The 22,573-nt window shown below is 42.7% G+C and overlaps 1 protein-coding gene across 1 annotated transcript in view; it reads right to left on the reverse strand.

Moving 5' to 3' along the window:
* The window catches only part of GNA13 (G protein subunit alpha 13), a 39,696-nt gene extending 18,007 nt beyond the window's left edge, over nucleotides 1-21,689 (reverse strand). Inside the window, exons 1-2 of the mRNA XM_059147553.1 lie at nucleotides 21,205-21,689; nucleotides 18,099-18,325 (exon numbers count right to left, since the gene is read on the reverse strand). Of these exons, the coding sequence (XP_059003536.1) occupies nucleotides 18,099-18,325; nucleotides 21,205-21,487 (510 nt within the window). The 5' untranslated portion in view covers nucleotides 21,488-21,689. The remainder of the gene's footprint in view (nucleotides 1-18,098; nucleotides 18,326-21,204) is intronic.
* Nucleotides 21,690-22,573: the final 884 nt, after the last annotated feature.

The raw sequence follows: 22,573 nt of genomic DNA on the forward strand, positions 1-22,573 counted from the left end.
TGGGTGGCTCAGTCAGTTGAGTGTCTGCCTTCAGCTCAGGTCATAGTCCCAGGGTTCTGGGATCCAGCCCAGGAGAGTGGGGCTCCCCTGCTCAGCAGGGGGTCTGCTTCTTCCTCTGCCCCCGCTAAAGCTTGTGCTCTTAACTTGCTCTCTTTCAAATAAATAAATGAAATCTTTTAAAAAATCATATGCTCATTTGGTAGTACCTATCTGTATGAAAAGACATCTTTTTCAAGGATGAACTGTGTAAAATCTCAGTACAGATCAGCATTAATAAACATCTGCAACTTAGTTTGGTGAGAGGGAATATTCAAATTTGAACCCCAATTAAGCAAACTGTTACTCATCTCCAAAAGAATCCCACTCTTCTCATTAGTAAACCTATATACTACAAAACACTCTATATAATTTTTATTATTCTATTTTTGAATTTCACCCACAAAAAACTTGTGGAAATTTGAGTTTTTTGTTATATAAATACCCATGTAATGCCCTTGATTTTGTGTGCTGGCATGCAAAGTCTAAAATATTATACTCCTGGGGCACCTGGGTGGCTCAGTGGGTTAAAGCCTCTGCCTTCAGCTCGGGTCATGATCCCAGGGTCCTGGAATAGAGCCCCACATTGGGCTCTCTGCTCAGCAGGGAGCCTGCTTCCTCCTCCTCTTTCTCTCTCTCTGCCTGCCTGTCTTACTACTTGTGATGTCTGTCAAATAAATAAATTTAAAAAAAAAAAAAGATTAAAAAAAAAATACTATACTTCCACTACTGGCCCCTTTCGGAAACAGTGTTCTGATTCCAGTTCTGCCAGGGCTTACACCTGGCAGTGCCTTAGCACTTCTAATGCACTTGGCAAAGATACTGACTCCCGGGGCGCCTGGGTGGCTCAGTCCATTAAGCATCCAACTGAGCAGGATTTGTGCTCAGGTCTTGATCTTGGGGTCGGGGGACTGAGTATCGAAACCTGTGTCTCTCGCTCTCTAAATAAATAAATAAGTCTTTTTAAAAAACTACAGGTTCCAAGGTCCACCACAAATCTACCACATCAAAAACGAAAGCTCTCAAAGAGGAGACTCTGATATAGCCATTCCAGAGTCAGCTCAGATCTGGACACTCATCTTACTCAAAGCTGGATTTTATATTGACATTTTCATGACTTTTGGTATCGATTACACCAAGTCAGTTGTGTTTTTTAAGCCTTGCAAAAACGCCAAGAATATTAAGAAACTAGATTAGAGGATGTGAGGGCGATCTGGCTGGGTATGTGTCACCGCACGGATGGCCAGGGCTGATCTGGCCGGCTAGGCAAGGCCTCCCCTTCCTCCCTCACCGCTCCATGTGTGTCCCTCCCAAAGCTGTGCGCTCAGTCAAGAGGAAAACCTTCCCCGATTGAGGAAGACCACCCTTTGGTCAAGGGTATATGAGCAGCTGCGTCCCCCAGCTAGAAATTCCAAAAACAAGCTCTCAAGAAACTAGATTAGAAACTTACTTGGCTTTATCTTATTGTAAAAGTAGGTTTCAAGTATCACTTTCGTTCAACTAGGTCTCACAAGTAAAACATTACACCTTCCTTTGACAGATCTGAAATGTGACATAAACAGTGGACTTAAGACTACAAGCACAGCTTTTCCTTTATTCGGTCACTCCGGGCGCACCTTACTGCCATTCCAGCTGCCTGCCTTTCCATATCCCTAGGGCCTATTTTCAAATGTCCACCAGAGTCTGCAGCCGTCGGAGCTAACTCCCTGAGAATTTTACGGTCAAAAATTGATGAACCAGGTAAGTAAGTATTATACTGTTAAAATGTTATAAAAGCATATGTGAGAAAAGTGACTAGAACCACTACTTACATCTTAGCACAGGATCCTGAAGAACTTAAAACCTCAATTAAACCTAGGAAATTAATTTGCTCCTACAACAGACACTTAAACTTTGCATGATAAGGTAGAGCAACTCAAGGTGCTCAATAAGGAAGAAGCACTCACTATCTTTTTACCTGCTAAATAAGTACTCTGTGGGATGAAAAGGTCAAATAAAATTCAATCAAATGCAGGGAAAAAAATGCGGAAAATGTATCAGATTTTAGTTTACTATTAAAAAAAAACCTGCCATTGTTTAATCCTGTAAAATACCTAGAATTTAACTGCAGGCTAATTAACTGTGCCTATAAGTGGCAGAAAACTCATTGAAAAAAGAAGTCAGGGCTCCTGGGTGGCTCAGTGGGTTGGGCCACTGCCTTCGGCTCAGGTCATGAACTCAGGGTCCTGGGATCGAGTCCCGCATCGGGCTCTCTGCTCAGCAGGGAGCCTGCTTCCTCCTCTCTCTCTCTGCCTGCCTCTCTGCCTACTTGTGATCTCTCTCTGTCAAATAAATAAATAAAATCTTTAAAAAAGAAAAAAAAAAGAGAGAAAAAAAGAAGTCAATCAGAAAAAAAATAAGTGAATTAAAAAGTATCCCATTTTTATGCGTTGAGGCCCTTTTATTTAGTTATAAGACCACCATGACCTAAAACAGTTTTCTGTTTTGTTTTTTTTTTAAAGATTTATTTATTTGAGAGACACAGACAGACAGACAGACAGCGAGGTGAAAGGCAGAGGGAGAGGGACAAGCAGACTCCTGGCTGAGCAGGGAGCCCCATGTAGCCCGATGTAGCCTGATACCAGGACCCCTAAGAGCCCCTGACTGAACCAACTGAGTCACCCAGGCGCCCCTAGTTTTCTATTTAAAAATAAACATGGCAGTACAATAAACAGTAGAGAAAATCTATACTACCAAGGTAATTAAGCAGTGAGAAATTTTCTTCTGAAATCGAAGTATACATGTGATTCTGAAAATGAAAACTCAAAGTTAATATCCAGTTTCTCTTTATATAGAGAACCAATCACTAGGCAAATGCTAAAAACAGCAAAACATTACCTGAAGAAGTACTAGTGAACTACAGAATAGATGTCTGTGCTCTAAAATGGCTAAGTGCAATGGTTTAAAGCTGTTTACACACTTCCCATGCATGTGAAGTCTTTCATCTGCAAGTTTGGAATACTTTAAAGATGAAAAACAATCAAGAGATTAGAGAGAAAACCAGAAATCTGTTTACTCCTCAAACTGATTACCCTTGGGAGTTGTACTACTTCGATGGCCACAAGAAGGTTCTGGTATGCCTGTAATACGCCTTTAATTTTCATCAGTCTTATAATCCCCCAAACTAAGCCAGATCAAAGTTCCCCGAATATTCATTAGGTAGGCTTCATTAAGCATATGTTTGGAAAAATCTATTCAAAAGGAAACATCCACTCACCTTTAAAAGTGACCTATATGTTCTTTTATTTTATTTCTAAATTTTTTGAAAATTTTATTTAAGAGAGAGAGAAGACATGCGCATGAGTGTGGGATGGTGTGGGGGAGCTCGATCCCAGGACCCTGAGAGCAAGACCTCAACCAAAGGCAGACGCTTAACCAACTGAGCCACCCAGGCACCCCAACATATATGCTTTAAAAACAACAACAACAACAACAAAAAACCAGTAATTTATATTGGTATATACTAGTAATTTAAGCCCTGCAAATATCATGATGAAGCCGTATCTAAATAGGGTGACTTTAGGGCAATATTCTATGAATAGACTTGGAGCAACGTAAGCTTTTCCACCTAGCATTTACTTATGTAAGTTTACAGTAAGAAGCAAATGGCAACTATAAATAAGGTACAGAGCAGAAAAGTTCGGGGTTAAAGCTGGTTAATAAATCAAGACTCTTCATTTCAATCTAATGATGCGGCTAAAACAAAGGCAGAAGATAATACATATTTTTTAAATTATTTAAAGACTCAATTTCCCATCAGATTGGTCCTTTCTCTATTCTCTTCACATATTCACATGGAAATATGAAAGTTACCATGATACTGCTCTGCTCACACTAACTGAAATCTAAGATTCTAACATTATACTTAATTTCTCAAAGTCGGTAAACATAAAACATGGCCTAGTTATATTTTAAGAGTTTATTCATACCTTTGAAAATGACAATAAAGTGAGAAGAGCTTGAAACCCTTGTATTTTAAATATGTGAAATACACTAGCTCTCTAAAGAGTTCCATGTCTTTCCCCCGGCTAATTTTTTTCTTCAAACTAAAATACGATAAAGAGGCCAGCCAGCTTTACACACGGTGTAGGCACACAGGACACGCGCAAAACCCTCCCCCTGGTTCTCAGAGCTGGCCACCGGCAGGCTCACTTCTTCTCTCTGTTGGTGTCTTCAACAGTCTCCTTTCTCCTGTTCTTCACAAAGGACCTATTATTCCATATCTTCGAAATGACAATGCCCTCCCCCCCCCCCTTTTAAAAATGGCTTTCCCTATTCCTTTTTCTCTGGAAAAAAGCATTATAAAGTACAGATGCGATACACGCTCCAAGTTTGGAGCGAGGGTCATGCTGACATCTTCATGATGAAAGCATACTTATTAAAGTACTATCACTCGTGCGGGTTTGGTTCATGTGGAACAAGACAGTATTTACTTGTACTAGAAATATATAAGCTCTTGTTCTTTGTCAAAAGGAAAACAGGTCAATATTCAGTGGACTCCAACTGAATGCAGTTTCAAATTCTGGCCAGCGTTTTCCATGTGCATCACTTAAAACTTCCAGAAGAGCCAAAAATTAGTCAGTTACATTAAAAACCACCCCAGTATTTGAAAACATTTTTTCAAAGTAAATACTTTTCCTGACTAATCTAAGATAGTTTATAACAGCCTAAACAGAATTTCCCCAAAAAAGTTTTGTCTAGCTTAGGCAATTAATTTCCACGTAGCCTGCATATGAGCTGTAAAAACAAACTCGTGCACAAGATTAAAAACAGGAAAATTTTGGGCCAAACTAAGTTATCACTTTATTTTGTAAACGGTCCTTTCCTTGCCATTGCTCACAAATTAATAAGTTCCTTTTTACATCCAGTTTTTCAATGAGATTTCTCACCAGAAAAAATTTAAGGCTAATGATCATAGTTTTCTAAGAGTATTACTGAAGTCCTACCAAATTCCAATTCACATATATACAACAATGCAGCCTGGTAATTCTTCTACTATAGAAATCACAAAAAAGAACCTTACTTTCATCAAAACATTTCATCCCGAAGAAACAAAAAAGTTTAGCCATACATTTAGTAAGTATTTATACATACATATGTATCTTCTACTTATGTGCACATACCTAACATATATAAGCTATTCAGTTTTGTTATCTTGAGTACCAGTCATTCTCTAAACCCTAGTTAAGAACTACAATCCCTTGTTTAAAATAACACAGGTTTCAGAATTCCTTTTTAAAATCTTCCCTCAAAAATTAAGCATTTTAATTAAAAATTAAAGATATGATTTATTTGAGAAAGACAGACAGAGAGAAAGAGCCAGAGAGAGCACAGGTGGGGAGGAGAAGGAGAAGCAGGCTCCCTGCTGAGCAGGGAGTCCACCCAGGGGCTCAATCCCAGGACCCTGGGATCATGACCTGAGCCGAAGGCAGACGTTTAACTGAGCCACCCAGGTAACTCTAAATACAGATTTTAAATGTGAAGAAGCAGTTTAATATGGCAGAGATGGAGGGCTAGAATGATATCATATATAATGTTGTTCAACTGGGTAGCAACCTGGTAAGATTTACCTCATGTTCCCATGTAACATCACCACCTCCTGCTCATAAAAAAATATTTATCAGGAAAGAATTTACATTTAAGTCAAAAATTCACCCATTTCTAGAAGAATCCCTTACCAGTTTTCTGAGAAACATTACCTCCTCCAAGAAATGCTAACGTTGCAACATTAAATGCATAGGATATAAAATTGTACAGAAAGTACAGAAAAGTTTATCTCCACCTCCAATACTATTTTCAAGTATCAGAAGAAATATGCCAAAATGTCAACAAAGATATCTTAAAATGGTGATTAGGGCTAACTGGATGATTTTCTAAAATGAATATATATTTTTAAAATTTAAACTTTAAAAAGCTAATTTGGATTCTGGAACCTTTAAGTAATTTCCTCAAAAAACAAAAAGAAAATAATTTTCTTATTTTTCAGTTTCCACCTAATGATTACACTAAAAAGCTTAAAGTTTTGAGCTCTGAAAAAATTCTCCAAAGTTAAAATACTTTTTTTGAAAAGGGTCAATCATACACAATCCCGCTAATTTATAAAGAAACATTAAGCTCTGCCAGAACGAAAATCTCCAGTAGAACATCTTTTTTTTTTTTTTTTTCTTTAACTCTCAAAAAGAAATGACCTCAACTGTTAAAAAAAAAAAGGAAAAAAGAATACAGTCTTCCAACACAGGACATACTTCCCAAATACAGTTTCAATTCCCCTGCTGTCTAAATAGAGGGCCCTATAAGAGTCCTTCTGAATGCACACCAGATGGAAATTTCTGCTCTATGATGATGTGCTACAATGCATCTTGAAATCCCCACAACTCAAACATTATGCAATAATTGCAACATTAATTAACATTAACAATCAACAATAATAAAGAAATTCTATGCCTAAAATCACACAGCAGATGGGAGGAAAATCCAGATCACTTTATTCCGTTTTAGTGTTCAGTTCATCAGCACAAGTTCTCCTGTCAAGAGAAGCTTCACACAGCCTACAAGGGCATTGACTACCTTTCCTTTCCCCATCTGCCGATCAATCGTGTCAGACAGCAAGGCCGTGCAACCTGTGAATGTTTCTAAACACCGACCAACGTGGGAAATAGTTCAAAATGTATGCTGGCCTATCAGTTCCTGTTTCCAAATCACTGTTGAGTTAATTATATTACGAAGGGATGCAGGAAAGCACGGTAGTATCAGACATGGGCTTGGAGTCATACAGCCCTGACTTTGAGTAGTGGCTCTAACCAAAACCTGCTGTGAACCTTCACCTCTACGGACCTATGTTTTCTGTACAAGATGAAGTGAACGGGAGCCATACTCTCTACGGTCTTTTCTAGACTAGTAAACAGTGATTGTGCACATTCCTGGCTTCGAAGGGCAGCACAAGCAGTGTACTAGAGCATTCGTCGTCTCACTGGCAAGCACTGAGGCTGGCTTATCCGGCTCCCACCAGACTGAGAGCCTGCACCCAGGCAGCCGGACAAGCAGTTCTTAAGCTCCAGGGCCTACTCGGTCCAGAACTCGGTGTGGGCAGGTGTTCAGTGCATGTCTGCTGAAGGAACAAAGGAATGAATGTGTTTTACTGAACAAGTTATTGCCCTCACTAAACAGGAAATGGTCATAAGTAAAACAATCACGTACAAAGCGAAAAACTCTCTGTGTTTGCCTGGCCTAATGTTAACAGCATTATCGCCCGCTATGAACTCTACTTCTGAGACAGTGAGAGGCAAAGAAACTGGTCGGTATAAACACAATGTCCTTTTGAACTCTGAAAAGGCTTGAAAAAACCCAACCTATGAAGCCAGGTGGTTCAAAGTCCTGCAAAAGGGAAATGAGAACAGTCAGCTTACTCTCAAGTGGATCTTCTCCACTTCCTCAACTCTCTTCCCTCTTCGAGCCCTTCCAGCCTGGCTTGTCCCTCACCAGGTCACCTGCCCCAGTCAGCAACAACCTTCCAGATGCCAAATCAAGGAACACATCAATCTTCCCCTTACTGTGCCTCAGTGGCATGCGGCACTGCTGTCCACTTGTTTCTTCTCCAGAACACTTCTCTGGCCCCCAGGGCTCTACACGTTCCTGAAATTCTCCTACCTTTCTGGCCATGTCTGCCAGCATCCCCTTCTCTGAAAGTTCTCAAGCGGCCCGAAGGTCCCTAGAGACTCCACCCTGAGCCCTATTCTCTTTCACACCCTCTCCGAGTGCATGCACACATTCCGTAGACTTTAAAGATCACCGGAATACAAGTAACTCCTGAATTTCTAGCTACAGCTGAAAGCTCCATTCTGGATTTCCTGTGTCCAACTGCCTACCTGATTCCGCCTCTATGTCTCACAGAGATCTCAACCCAATATGCCCAAGTCTTCATCTTCCCCCTCACCTCTCTCTCACAAAATCTTTTCATTTCAGCAAAAAGCACCGCCATCTACCGGTTCATTTAAATCAGAAGCCGAGTCACGCTTACCGTCTGCCTCCCGCTCACACCTCATCTCCAGTCTGTCAGATCCCCGTGATTCGCCCTACAAAGCGCATCCTGAAGCCACCGTCTCCCTCCATCTTCACAGCTTCCACCTGATGACCAGCTCTTCCTTCCGCAACAGTCTCCGAACCCTGGAACCGCTTAGCTTCCCGGGCCTCTGACTCATCGTGGCTCTTCTCATCTGCCCCCAGTTTCCACACCCCAGCAAGCGTTCCCCCGCCCACGTCCTGCACGCACGGTGCTCCTTCTGCCGAACCTTCCTTCTCCTCACCTGGCGGACCCTTTCTCACCCGCGGGGTCCTAACTTACAGGTCGCGTCCTCAGACCATCCTCTTTCTCCTTCAGGGCTTCCTTTCCTTGTCCTTCAGAACATTTACCACGAATGTAGGTTCCTCCAACGAGCAAGAGCAGTGAGAACAGAGACTGCTCTCACTGGATTCACTAGCAAACGTCCAGCCTGTGGAAGGGGCCTGGCTCATTAACAGGTGCTCACTACCATGTGACCGGAGGGCTGCTGGGAGCTCCCAGTGAACGGTTACCAGACTTGTAACCGTAACTTGTAAATCTGCTCCTCGAGGCCTTCTTGCCCACACTGTCTTTCCTGTTTGCTCTTTACTTTTCCTATTTGAGAAAGATTATAAGGAACATGGATACTCAAAGTAATGCTCTAAACCTTCATACCTGCATTTCATACAGAATAGAACTACATATAAAAACACAAGATGAGGGGCGCCTGGGTGGCTCAGTGGGTTAAAGCCTCTGCCTTCGGCTCAGGTCATGATCTCAGGGTCCTGGGATCAAGCCCTGCATCGGGCTCTCTGCTCAGCAGGGAGCCTGCTTCACCCCCCCCTCTCTGCCTGCCTCTCTGCCTACTTGTGATCTCTGTCATGAATAAATAAAATCCTAAAAAAAAAAAAAAAATTTTTAAAGAAAATAAAAACAAAAGATGAGGGGCGCCTGGATGGCTCATCAGAAGAGCACATGACTCTTTACCTCAGGGATGTGTGTTCAAGCCCCACATTGGCTGTAAAGATCACTTAAATAAATAAAATGTTTAAGAAAAAAAAAAAAAAGATAAACATACACATTCCCTTCAAAAGAATGCATTTCTACACATTGAAAGTTTAAAAAACAAAACAAAAGAGCCTCTTTTTCAAAAAGAAGTTATCTTACATTATGACCTGATGTGCAAAATGCTATTTAACAGGTAAAAAATCTTGGTTTCTTACTAAGTTGTTAACACCAACCTTAAAACTGGCTGCAACATTTAATCATAAGATAATTTTAAAAAGTCAAGGAAAAAAATTAAGTACATGTAATTCTCCTTGCCCTTTTCTAGAACTAAAATGTGTGACATCTATATGGTATAAAGTCCCTATAGTTTTTGAAGCTAACAAACAATAATTTTACTGCAAACACAGCACGTAACAAAGAGCAAAACATTACTATTGCAATATTTTAACTCAATAGGCTAAATCACATTACTCTCTTTTAAATATTTAAACTAGGATAAATAGTATTTGTAGCTTTGTGAGAATACAGCACTCACTTAGGCTTTTAAAATCAATAAATAGGAATTTAGGAACCAACTCACATGGGAACAGCAATCTATCTAAAGCACGGTCTTCTTGTTTGTTAGGCCTCCTATAACAGGGAGTTGGCCAGGCAATAACTTGTGACTCTAGCAACTAGGAAAACTTAGTAGCTTCCATTTTTCTTTTACTTAGTATCAATTAGTGCACATCATGAGGCCTAAATGAAAAGTCACGCAACGACATAAGATGACAGATACTCCTACTCGGCAGCTGGTCCTGGTTAACAGAAAAATAATTCTTAAAAAGATTATCTAGAGAATAAGAGTAACCAGGATATTGAAAACGAAAGTCAAAGTCTCTCACACCAATTATTCATTAGTTCAGCTCTTTTAACCATTCTAGAAGGTGAGAAGAAAAATGTCCTACTAACAGGATAAATGTGGCAGCTCTGGCTCAAGAAACCCAAAGACACCGTTTTACTAGCGCTTTTACGAAAAATGATCAGAAGTTATAAAATCTCAAAAAAAAGTAACATGAAATTAAAAAAAAAATCATTCTGTATTGTGTAAGGAATTTTTTTTTTTACCTTGGAAAAGCATCCCAAATAGCCTCTTTGACCTGCGTGCCTGCGTGCCTGCAAAGCCTCGACCAGCAGCAGGCACAGGACCAGAGGGGGAAGAGCGCATGCGTGTGGGGGCGGAGGGTCACCGCGGAGACGGAACAGGGATGTGCGTGCAGCCGCCTCTGCGCCTGCGCCTCTGCCGATGGCTATCCTACCGAGCCGCCAGCAGGATGATGAGGATTTGGTTAATTCAGCCCACACATCAGATTAAAAATCAAGTGAAGCGATAGGAGAAGGCAACACGAACCAATACAGCAACACAGAGGAGCTCAGTTCTCTTTCGGATGTTCTACCTTCGGCAGAAACAACATACGGTGTCATAAGAATATGAGTCATATTCTGCATTTTTTAGAATCCAGGATTTTTATGTCGGTAATCAAGTTCAGAGAGTGAAGCAAATCAATGCTTATAGGGCTCTATTTTGTAAAAAAGCTACTTGTGTTTTATGCACGTATGGCTTATTAGAAATAGTAACGGCTCATGTTAATAATATGGTTAATATGGGTCAGGCACTGGGCCACAGTCTTATTTTATAGGGATCAGCTCGTGCAATTTCTACATCAACTAATAATAATAATAGGTCTTCGGATAGTCCCCCTTTTACAATTTCAGAAACAGAAAGGCTGAGGGACTGCGTCAGGCTCACATGCTGAAGGGCAGAGCCTGGACACAAGTTCTAGTTGGTCATCCAGCTCCACATTATCCCACTGCACAGCAGATAACCACATCAAAGTGGAACACCATCACATTAAAACCATTTGTAAAAATGTCTTACAACATGTAAAATAAATCAATGAATTTGGATATGGTTATTTTCTAATCTGCTTGGAAAATACAAAGTTTCATGGAACAAAATCAAGTATACACGTCTTAATGACTTAGAACTAAAGCCAAAATAAACCAACGGAGAGTGATTCCACTACTAGTTTTCTGCATCTCTTGTGTAATTGTTGGGGATGAAACAGTTCGCCCACTGCACTGATTTAAAAATCTTTTTTATTCATTTTGTCAAGAGAAAAAAGAGATTAAGTTAGAAAGAGTAAGACAAATAGTGACCCTCACTGCAACAGATTGGTGACTTTAACCAAGGCCACTGAAGTCAATTCTCGAAACAAAATTACTATTTCCTTGATCCCTATCAGCCCAGTCTAATGATGCTCTGCTAATGCAGATGAAACAAATTCTTCTGGAAAAAAGAGCATCTTGTAAAAAAAATATGTTCACAATAATGACCAAAGTAGACTCTATTATACAGCTGGAAAAAAAGACAAAGTACTTTCAAACAAGAAAATTTAAAAAATTGTCAACTTTCAGAAATACGCACTTAAAAAAATAGGCAGTTTCTAACTGGAACAAAAACTTACAACAAACTGCAATCTGGAAGGCTCGCAAGCAGCATAAAAACTGTGGCTGCTCCGTGAGAAACACTGCAGAGAGCTCATAAAATAACAGAACACAAAGGTTCTGATAACCCCTTCTGTACACCAAGCACAAAGTTGGGCAACTATATTCCAGGCAGGCCAATTCCCAAATGACACTTGCCTAAAAAACACACAGCTGCCTGTCAGATAACAGGCAGCCGTCATTAAACGTTCCCAATTCAGGGCCCACATTACAAAACACGTTCACTGATGGAACATCAGGTGAGGACCACTAATATAGTGAGTTTTCAAGGAGGTGAAGATTCAAACCACTTTTATCATGACGAATGGTGGTTAGGATGAACTGTGCCACTAAATGAGTAAATCTACCATCAGTCATTTAAGATTTATATCATAACTATAATCTGGATTCTAAAAAGGAACAGCACAAGGACATAATGAAAGTTCAGAACAGAAGAACTGTGCAACCACCAGTGCAATGCCATGTATTCTTAATAAAACCTTACACATATTTAAAGTGACGTGCTAGAACTTTCTAGGGGAGTGTTAATTATTTGTGTGCATGGGTGTTGGCCAGAAGAGGCTGGGCATGGAAGGAAAAAATGCTCCACGGATGTAATGCTTGAATGCTCCACAATGGTCCACTGGCCAGCACTGCGGACCAGGAGTTGGCAGACCAGGATTCCAGGGTCCAGTCTATCCTTTCATTAGCTGTGACCCAAAGCATCAAGAAACCTCTCTGCATCTGAACTTTATCCTCTGTGAAATGGAGACAATAGCATGTATTTCATACCTCTCACAGTGTTTTTAAAGGATTATATGGTAATATACGTGATAGGACTCTGAAAAGTACAAAGCGATTTTCATAAAATGTAAAGTAATAAGAAGTGATATAATTATCAGCCCTTGAATTGATTTTCTAGAGAAAGAAACTGGCACCCGTTTTGGGCTAGTCAGACAAGGTGTCCCAGCTTGGTCAGGCTGCTTCCTATCTGTGAACAAGGAAAAGGGACTATTCAATCCAGGGCGGCCTTTGGCAACTATGGTTTTCTTAAACTAAAGGCCACAAGCCTTTCTCCTGGGCTAGGTCCACTCAAGGAATTCTGAAACTGAAGTCTAGTTTTCATAACAAAACCATCTCTTGGCTTCATCTCTTAGTTGTTTAGTGAACATTTTCCAAGCAGCATAAATTACTATACCACTAGCTTTATTCAGCAGTAAAACGAAATAAAGCAGCACAGTAATCTACAACACCCGGCTAGAACCCAGACATCCCATAGCTAGTTAACTTTTCACCAAAAAGATAAATAAATAAAAAAGATATAAACACAAACACACCAACATACTACGTCAAGAGATACACACGCATATAAATGCACACATATCCAGACAATCTCACGAAGTTGTAACTATAAGTACATGCCAAAGCAGCCTCTCTCTTTTTAATATACAGTACTATATAGCTCTGGGTTGCTAAGATTTGGATAAAAAGGAACCACTTTCTTCTGATCGAAAATTCACCAAGAAGCAATTCTATCTATGAGGACCTAAAATTTTAATATCTCTGCAGTTACATATAATCTTTTTGTTAGATATGCACAAGTGTTTTACCATAATCCTCGAATCCAGAGACAACAGGTTTTTTGCAACTTGAAGTCAAAATCCTGTTTTAATTTTATTCATGGAGAAAACAGACCAATTCCTTCCCCAACAGAAACATATTTTGCCACTGAAAGTAGTAACTGATTCATTTTTTAAAAGCCTATCCAAATTAGAGTTAAAGAATAAACCAGTGCCTCTAATTCTATAGCATTTCAAATCCATTTTGCAGGATAAATACAGAAATAAATGTTAGTCCCAACTGAAGTTCCTATTTTACTTAGCGCTCAGCTCTTTATAGGTCAATGAATGGGGCTAAATAGTTACTCTGTTGCCCAGACTGAGAGCAGCTCTGTCTTAGTGGATAAACTACCTCATCGGCTTGAAGTGTAAAGTCCAGCACAAACTGTACTGCTTGAATAAGAAAAATTAAGTCTAACTGAAGGTACCACGATAACAAAGAAAATAACTTTGGTTTCAAGAACTGCAAAGAAAAACTGGTCATTACAGGAAGCTGTATTAGTGCTGACAAGTTAAAGTGTTTATAGAAACTAGGAAGCTCTGGAGTGTCCCTCCCAGTCATACACTTTCCTGCCCTATTTAACCAGTCCTGTTAACGTTGCTTACATTTCCAAAGAAGTAACTGAATATTAAATATCTAAAAAAATTAACTGACAAGGATTCCTGGCCATTTTATTAGTTTTGCTCCTTTATCTGCAGTTACACACTTTCCAGCCAAGCCCTGACTCCCATCTCTAGTCATGTAAGTTACCGAATTCCCTGGCCACAGTCACCCGCTGTTCCAGAGGGAGTATCTCATGTGTGTAGTGGTAGGCCATAGTGAACACACAGCCGAAGCTCAGCATCACAAATAGTTAATCCAGTGCTAAGAGACCGCTTCTGAATATGTATATCCCGGGAGCTGGTTTATAAGAATTAGAAGGTATCTTAAAAGCTAGAAGAGCAATGTAAATCTTGGATTTTTCTTTTTTCACAGTAAACTATTTAGTTTACCCATAATGAAACTAACCAGAAAAGGAAATGTTTGCCTTTGGGAACTTGGAAAAGAAAACATTCATGTTTGTACCCGAAATTATTACTAACAAATGAATGGCTGGCTAAAAAGCTAAGCTGTGATCCCACTACCCTAACCCTTTTGCCCGGAAGACTGATTACAAGGCAGTTGCTCATCTTAAGCAAAGAAACCATAAAAAGGCTTAAAAACTATTCCTGTTTGGGTTGTTTTTGTTTTGTTTTGTTTTTTGGCATTTCAATTTGCATTAATAAATTTAATAATCAATTGTTAGTTGAAACAAAAAAAGATGAATTTTATCTATCTGCTAACTCTTCTCTCTTCCCCTGATGGTTTTACTTTTACTTGTTTTTTTAATTTATAATTTTTTATTAACATGTAATGTATAGCCCCAGGGGTACATGTCTGTGAATCACCAGGTTACGTACTTCATAGCACTCACCATAGCACATACTCTCCCCAATGTCCATAACTCAACCACCTGGTTTTACTTTTTCTATCCAAGACTCAAGAATATACATTGTTAAACATAAAAAAGAAAAATTATGACTGTAATATAAGGACTTCCCAGCTCCTAAAAAATTAACAGACTAGCGTACAGAAATGATTCCTATTTCCCAGAAGATAATGTGTGATGTTTCTTTTTTCCTAGAAGAACCTTGTAATTCAGAATGTCTAGAAAAGGAGGAAATAAAATAAGTGTCAGGCTTATATGCTAGTGAGAGAGAAAAAGACAAGGTGTACCAATGGAGCTTCTACTTTGGTGGGAGACCCAAACACAAGCGCAAACAAGTGGAGTACAGGCAACCAGACAAGGGCTGGAAGCAAGCACAGCAAGGAGAACACGGGACACAGAGCCACATTCCAGCCGGAGGGCTGGAGAAAGCTCTGACCCTAAGGCACTGTTCCTCAAGACGGCCCAAGGAGCATTCATCCAAATCACTGATGACTATCTGCTATACATACACATCACCGGGTCCCACCCCAGATTCCTGAATCAGAGCCTCTTGGGATGAGTCTAGAACTCTGCTTTTGTTTTGCTTTGTATTAAACAGGCATTCCAGTGAATCTGATGCAAGGGGTCCCCGGGCCACATTCAGTCACACTGAAATGTGATTACCATTCTTCTAAGTCAAGGGTAGGACCTACTGAATAGAGAGAGTCGTGAAAAACCCTGACAGAAAGCCCTTGTAAAGACAGCCACAGCAGCAGAAAATCAGGGTATGTGGAATTGAGAGGTTATCGGGGTGTGAAGTAGTCCAATGAATACATTGTCGGAATCATAAGCAAGCTCGCTAGGCTTGACTCAAAAAGTTGAACTCTGTTCTGGAGGTAATGGGGAAAGAACACAGCTTTCTGAACAAACCCGTGTGGTGTTTGAACAAGATTACCTGGGAGTCCAAGCAAGAGGGACTAAGACATTAACGGAAAGAGGGAAAGGAGGGAGCAGATGCAGGCGATTTTTCATCGGTAGAAAACACAGCACTTGGGAATTTGCTGCATGTAGAGAAGAAAAGGAATTAAAGAGGACCGGCAGGAATATTTTAAATGAGCCAGGGGCCCTCTCGATGTCCACCACTGTGCCAAGCACCACACAGCAGCCAAAAGCACAAGAGTCACTAATTCAACATAATACCTGAACTCCTCCTGTACGTTGACAGGCACCATTAACAATGCCAAGGATACACACAGGAAAAAAATTCCTGTCCTCCAGGAGTTTAAAATTACATCCTTCCCTGTTTCTCTCTTCTTCTGTCCCTACTTTTTATGGGGAAAAGTATTTCTGGAGCTTGTCACTCCTTGTGTTCAAGACCTTCTTTGTTCCTAAAGCATCAGCTGGGCCCAGTGAAGAACATGGAGGCCCTCACTCTGACTGGTTTTGGTTATTTGTTCTTAAAGGCAAATACTCAGGAATGCTTTTTCTCTACTACATGACAGGACAGTCTTGATACAAAACTGTTAGAATGTAAACGTCCAGGGATGCCTGGGTGGCTCAGACGGTTAAGCCGCTGCCTTCAGCTCAGGTCATGATCCCAGGGTCCTGGGATCGAGTCCTGCATCCAGCTCCTTGCTCAGCTGTGAGCCTGCTTCTCTCTCTGCCTCTGCCTGCCACTCTGCCTGCTTCTGCGCTTTCTCTCTCTGACAAATAAATAAATAAATACGATCTTTAAAAAAAAAAGAAAGAAAGAAAGAAAAGAAAAGAAAAAAGAATGTAACATCCAAAATCAAGTGTCAGTGAGGCCCAACTTCAAGTAAATGGACTTACAGAACTTTCCCTCAGAAACCTTTAGAGTACAGCTGTTTATTCCTTCATCCAGTCAATACCAACCATATACTTTTGCAGCTGGATGCTGCAAAACCTTAGAGTGGAAAGTATGGTTTGTTCAAGAAAATGAATTAAGAAGAAAGGAGAATAAGCACACCTAAACGCAAGACAGAGGGTGATGAGAGACGAGAAACAGTGTGTGGAGGAACTATCGGCTATAAAATAAGACAGACCAAAAAAAAAAAAGGACAAAAGAGGACAAAAATCAACCACGAGTCTGAGAACTGGACGGAAGTCACCTGTCAAGTTAAATTCCTAATTGTCAATATACAATGCTGCCAATGACCTGATTTTAATAATAACATGAGATAGTCTTTGCCTTTCATTAATGGACAAAGTACCTGATGAGATACACACACCCAAGAGGAAAACTATACAAGACAGTAGGTAACAGCAGCTACCATTGTACGGCGCCTGTGAGAGCCATAATGCAGAGAAAATAAAGATCCAAAACTCAGCTTTATAAAAAGCCGTCATGAACACGGTTCTAGAACTTTTAATAGCCAAGACAGCTTCTGAGTACAAACTGTTAACAGCAAAGACTGTTGGCTGTGGCTGTGTATCGTTCTGTAGCCACACCCATAAGTGTGGATCACTTTAATGCCAATGACATCATCAAACAACTTTCTAAGCAGTTTTACTTTCAACTGTCACTTCTTTGGGATCATATTACAGTAAAACACTTCAAATCTGAACTACCTCTGAAGTGCATACAGTCTAGATTGTTATCATTCCTGGGATCTTTCCGGTCTTCGGCAAATAAAACCCAGAATACAATCAAAGCATTCACAATTAAACTGCAAAACACTTGATTAAAAAAAATTGATTTCAATCATTATTTGTGTATCTTTAACCTAGATCAGATCCTTTTCTTTTCCTACCCTCTCCACAGCGCTGTATAACAGCTATATATGTTACAGTAGTCTCCGATTATTCTGCTTCTAAAGAAGAAATGTTTTGTAAAATGTGCTTGGAAATCTTAGAAAAACACACACATAGAATGCAACAATGACTTAAATGTTATCAAGGACTTTAATCTCTTTATAAATTAATCTGAAACATAAAAAGAGTACATCAAAAGGCCACACAGATGACACATCTAAACAACAAGGTGCAGTTACTGAGCTCACAGTCTGAGAACAAAAGATCAATTTTTCAGAAGGATGAATATTGTTGCTACAATTAGGAGGAAATTGTTTTCAAAAGGAGAATAAAATTAGGAGAAAGTACCTAAGAAAATCACTATTATCTCACTCAAATAAAAGAATAATGACCAATTACACATAACTGTTTCACCAAATCTCAGCGGTTTACTTTATTTTTATCTTGCTTCAGAAAGAAGTTCATCTATATAGCAATCCAAATTTCTGAGGCTAAAATTCTGGATAGATACATTTTAATGTGGAAGTCAGTGAAAAAAGGTATGTTAGAATCAGTTACTGGTAAATGTTATTAAAATAGAATGACAACAATGTAAAAGAACAAATCTCTTACCAGTTGAAACTCTCGACGCCGGTCATAGGCATTCTGTATACCACTGTCTGCCCATAATGCTCTTATAACAGGGAGGTATTGCAAAAAAACTTGAGTTTCCACCATTCCCTGGGACGCACTGGAAGAGCGGGTGTCAAAAGCCATCATCTTGTCTCCGTTGGCTTGGTTTGAGTTATCTCCCCACGGAATATGAAGCTTCTCTCGAGCATCTACCAGCACCCTCATACCTTTGTTTAAAAAGAAAGAGAAAGGTGTGCTAGGAGTCATTAGATATTCTCACTGATTCTATTCCATTATTATCTTCTGAAGCTTCTTAACTACTCCAGGCCCACCTCCTCCCAAACTGGAGACCAACACTGAAACAAACACCCTTAACTTCCCAGAGCTTTAAAAAAACTAACACGTGTTCACAATCGTAAGATTAGAGCCCTGAAAAGCAAATACTATGAACACAATTGCTCTTTTTGAACGATTTTAACATGTTCTAATTTATAAAATAACTTTTTATAAACTTTTAATAGAAGGTAGTCACGGGATGCCTGAGTGGCTCAGTTGGTTAAGACCTTTGGCTCAGGTCTTGATCCCAGGGTCCTGGGATAGAGTCCCAAATCAGGCTCCTTGCTCGGCTGGGAGCCTGCTGCTCCCCCTGCTTGTGTTCTCTGTCAAATAAATAAATAAAATCTTTAAAAAAAAAAAAAAAAAAAAAAGGTAGTCACAAGAGAACCAAAACCAGTAAAGGATAAAGAAATCATGCTGCACAGGCCAACTTCCAAGCTCTGAAAAAAAGAGCTGCAGCTAAGATTTTCTGAGCCCCTCAAAGACATTTAAGAAATGCCAAGAGTCAAACATTATCACTCTGAGTTCGTCTGCTCCCTGAGCAGCACCCGGCTGTAACCCAGTATCAAGTGGTCTCTCTCTCTTTTTTTTTTTTAAGATTTTATTTATGAAAGAGATTGCACAAAGGAGCACAGGAGCAAAGGGGGAGGGTGGGAGAGAATCCCAAGCAGACTCCAAGCTGAATGTGGAGCCTGATACAGGGCTAGACCTCACAACCAAGATCAGGAGCTGAGCCGAAAATCGAGTCAGAGATTAAGTCACCCAGGCGCCCCAACACAAAGTCTTCTAAGAACCAATTTGAAACTCAAAAACTCCCAAACCTAGCATCTAGTCAGAGTAAGTCACAGGAAAGCCTTAGATTTCCCCAAGAGGGAGGAAGAGCAATTGCAAAAAGTGCATAGAAACAGAGAATGCAACTCAGAGAGCTTAATCCAAACCCAGGATTTCTAATCACTTAACTGTTATCTTTGGTCCATCTTAATTAACAGTCACATGACTACTCAGTCAATTGTCCGGATAACATTTTGCTGTCAATCTTCCGAGCATGCCAACTCAAAAAAGCAGATGTCTAGTGACTTATTTCATCTCATAACCAGTGCTCAAAGTAGGTCACACTTACGACCCAGTGCACAATAAGGACCAGGTGTTTACCTGGCCCATAATCAGTTAACATGCTAACCCTATTCATTGACATAACTCCTTAAGTTCAGCGGCATCAGGATACAAAGGTACTTTCAATTAAGGACTGGCAAGGCGGAGCCCTAAGCCTTGAAAGAGACCTTAATTAGTTTTATGCTCAACAGTAGGATGGGAAAAATACAACTGTTTTATACAGCCTAACTGCAGCAATGCCAGGGCTCAGAGCTGGCTGGCTATCATCTGTGAGCTCCTGGCCTAGTGCTCTTCTAATTACCCCCACCCCCTCCTGGGGGGTCGGGGGTGGTGGATATTTTTCCTCAACTCAATTGTGGGAGGGAAAAAAAAACAGGTGATGAGAAGGTGTTGTTTAAGAACTTCCTGAACAAAAAAATCCCACTTAAAGAAACGCTGCTGGCAAATCTGCTGAAATCTGTATGTAGCAAACCCCTGGAAAACTGCTACCCAGATGGTGGCTTCCTGAGGCACCTGAAGTACCAGGCTTTGTATCTCAAATTTGCCAAAATGCCTAAACTAGAAAATGTTTGGTACTAAGAAAAATCAACGTAACTGTCACTGAAATAAGAACCAACTTCTCCAATTCTCTGAAAGACCCAAAATTATCTGTGTATTTTTCACTTACAAATACCTTAATTAAAAAAAACAAAAACAAAAAACACTTGTCAAATAGAAGCAGAGCCTATGATCCAAGCCGACAGCCACTCACTGGCTCAACCTGTACAAGCTCCGCATCACTTTTTAGGCCAAAGATTCTTTATACCAAAGCACGACTTCATTTAAATAGGAGAGCAAGTGGTGGTACCCCCCCGCACCCCACTTATTAAGCAAAAAGGAGAGAGGAACGTGTTGCATAGTGATTGCAGGCAAAACATCCTGCCCGACCGTGACAAGGGGGCGAAAAACCACTCATGCTAATTTTTTCAGACTAACTGTATGGGTCTACTCTTTCCTGATGCCAGCCCAGTACACAGGACTCCGTGAAGTTGCGTTATCTTTGCCCCAAAGGGCCCAGGAACTGTCACCCTTCGCCCTTGACAAGTCTCAGGCAAAAGTTTCCTTATTGAGACGGTTCCAGGACTCGCTCGCTTAGGAGGCGGCCAAAGAAGCAGGGAGTTGGGAGCAGCCCCGACCCCATGTGACTCGGGTCACCCACCCGGGGCGGCGAGGTTGGGCAGGCAGTGCCGGGTCGGCGGATGGGGGTGAGGGTCCGGGGTTGACTCCTGGGTCTTCGGGCCTCGTCTGGAGGAAGGCAGGCGCGATCACCCAGCACCCCGAGAAGCCCGGCTCGCCTCACTTCCCTCTCGGAGGGGACGAGGCCAGCCGCGGGGGGGGTGGGGTGAGGGACCACCCATGACCCCCCTCTCGAACGGCAAGGGGGAAAGCGGGGCGCCCTCGGGCATCCTCTCCCCGAGGGCGCGAGGGCTCCCGGCGCAAGCAGGACCGACGCCCGGGGCGCGCCCCCTTCCCGCCCGCCCGCCGGGCCCGGTCCTCCGCCAGGGACAGGAGCGAACGAGGGCGGTGCCCGACCCCGCGCCGGCCGCCCCCGCCCCCCCCACCCCCCCGGCCCGGCCCGGCCCCGGCCCACGGTCTCCGCGCGACCCCCGCCCGGCACCTTTAATCACGTTGCTGTAGATGGTGGGGCGGAACTCCTCGCGCGCGCGCTGGTCGAAGTCCTGCCCGTGGATGATCCGCATCTGCTTCAGGAAGGTGGACTTGCCGCTCTCGCCCGCGCCCAGCAGCAGGATCTTCACGAGCCGCTTCACGTAGGTCTTCTCCCGGGACAGGCATTTGTCGATCTCCTTGGACTTGCGCTGCTGCTCGGCCTCGCCGCTCGTCAGCACGCAGCCCGGGAAGCACACGGACAGCACGGACCGCGACGGCAGGAAGTCCGCCATCTTGCCGCCGCCGCCGCCGCCTCGGCGGGCCCCTCCGGCTCCCTCCACCTCCTCCTCGGGCGGCGGGCGGCTCCTGCAACAAGGCTCGAGGGCGGGGAGCGCTGCGGCGGCCCGAGCGCGCCCGCGGAGGGAGGGAACCAGCGAGGTGACTCGCAGGGCGGGCCGGGCAGGGCGGGCCGGGCGAGCCGGGGAGGGAGGGAAGGAGGGCGGGCCCAGGAGGGGCGGTGGCCCCCGGGCGTGCGCGCGCCCGCCGCCTCCCGGGAGCGCGCGCGCACGCACGCACGCACGCCACAGCCGCTTTCCAGCCTCCCCGGCCTCCACGGGTCTTGCTCGAGCCCGGCGCGGGCTGGGGTAGGGGCAGCTGGGAATGGTCACGTGGTCTCCGGCCGGTCCGGGCGCGCGCAGGCGGAGCCCGACTTTCTGTTTCCCTTTAATCAGCTGCCCTCACGGACGGGCAGAAGCGTCTTCCCGGAATCCTGGAGGCCCGAGACCAGGTCCCAGACACAGCCCTTTGGGCTCTCCTACCGCTCTCCACGCTCTGACACCTGGGTTACGTGCCCGCCGCCTCCTGTCCCCCTTCGCGCGCCTAATTTCGAGCCCCTTGCCGCGAGCGGTATTCAGACCGCGGGCGCGAGTCTGGAAGGTTTTGGTGCATTTTCTGGAGGTGGTTTCTCGGACATCCTGCGCTCCCAAGCCCAGAGTGATACCCAGACATCATCAACCCTCCAGCCCCCTTTTTGCAGATCCTGCAAAAGACTCTCCTTTCCGGGGAGGAAACTGGGGTTGTCATTAATCTGAGACGTGCGAGGCGGCTGGGGGGGGGGCGGTTAATGTCTCATTAATGTGGATTCCCACTCGAGGTGTCGCACTGAAGTCAGTGGATGGTGGCTGCGGAGGGTGAGGTCATGGTGAAAATCCCCCTAAACCGGACACTGTGAAGCAGACTCTTCCCTACAAGGAAACAAGCAGATAAGCAAACAGACCGAGGACCGGAGCAAGCAAATTTTCGGTTTCCTGCCAGATTACAGAGGATGTGACCAGCCAAGGGACTTTTTTCTGCCCTAAGAGCAGATTCAGGCCAGGATA

Source organism: Mustela lutreola, chromosome 15, assembly GCF_030435805.1.
Source record: "Mustela lutreola isolate mMusLut2 chromosome 15, mMusLut2.pri, whole genome shotgun sequence".
In the NCBI taxonomy this organism is placed as follows: Eukaryota; Metazoa; Chordata; class Mammalia; order Carnivora; family Mustelidae; genus Mustela; species Mustela lutreola.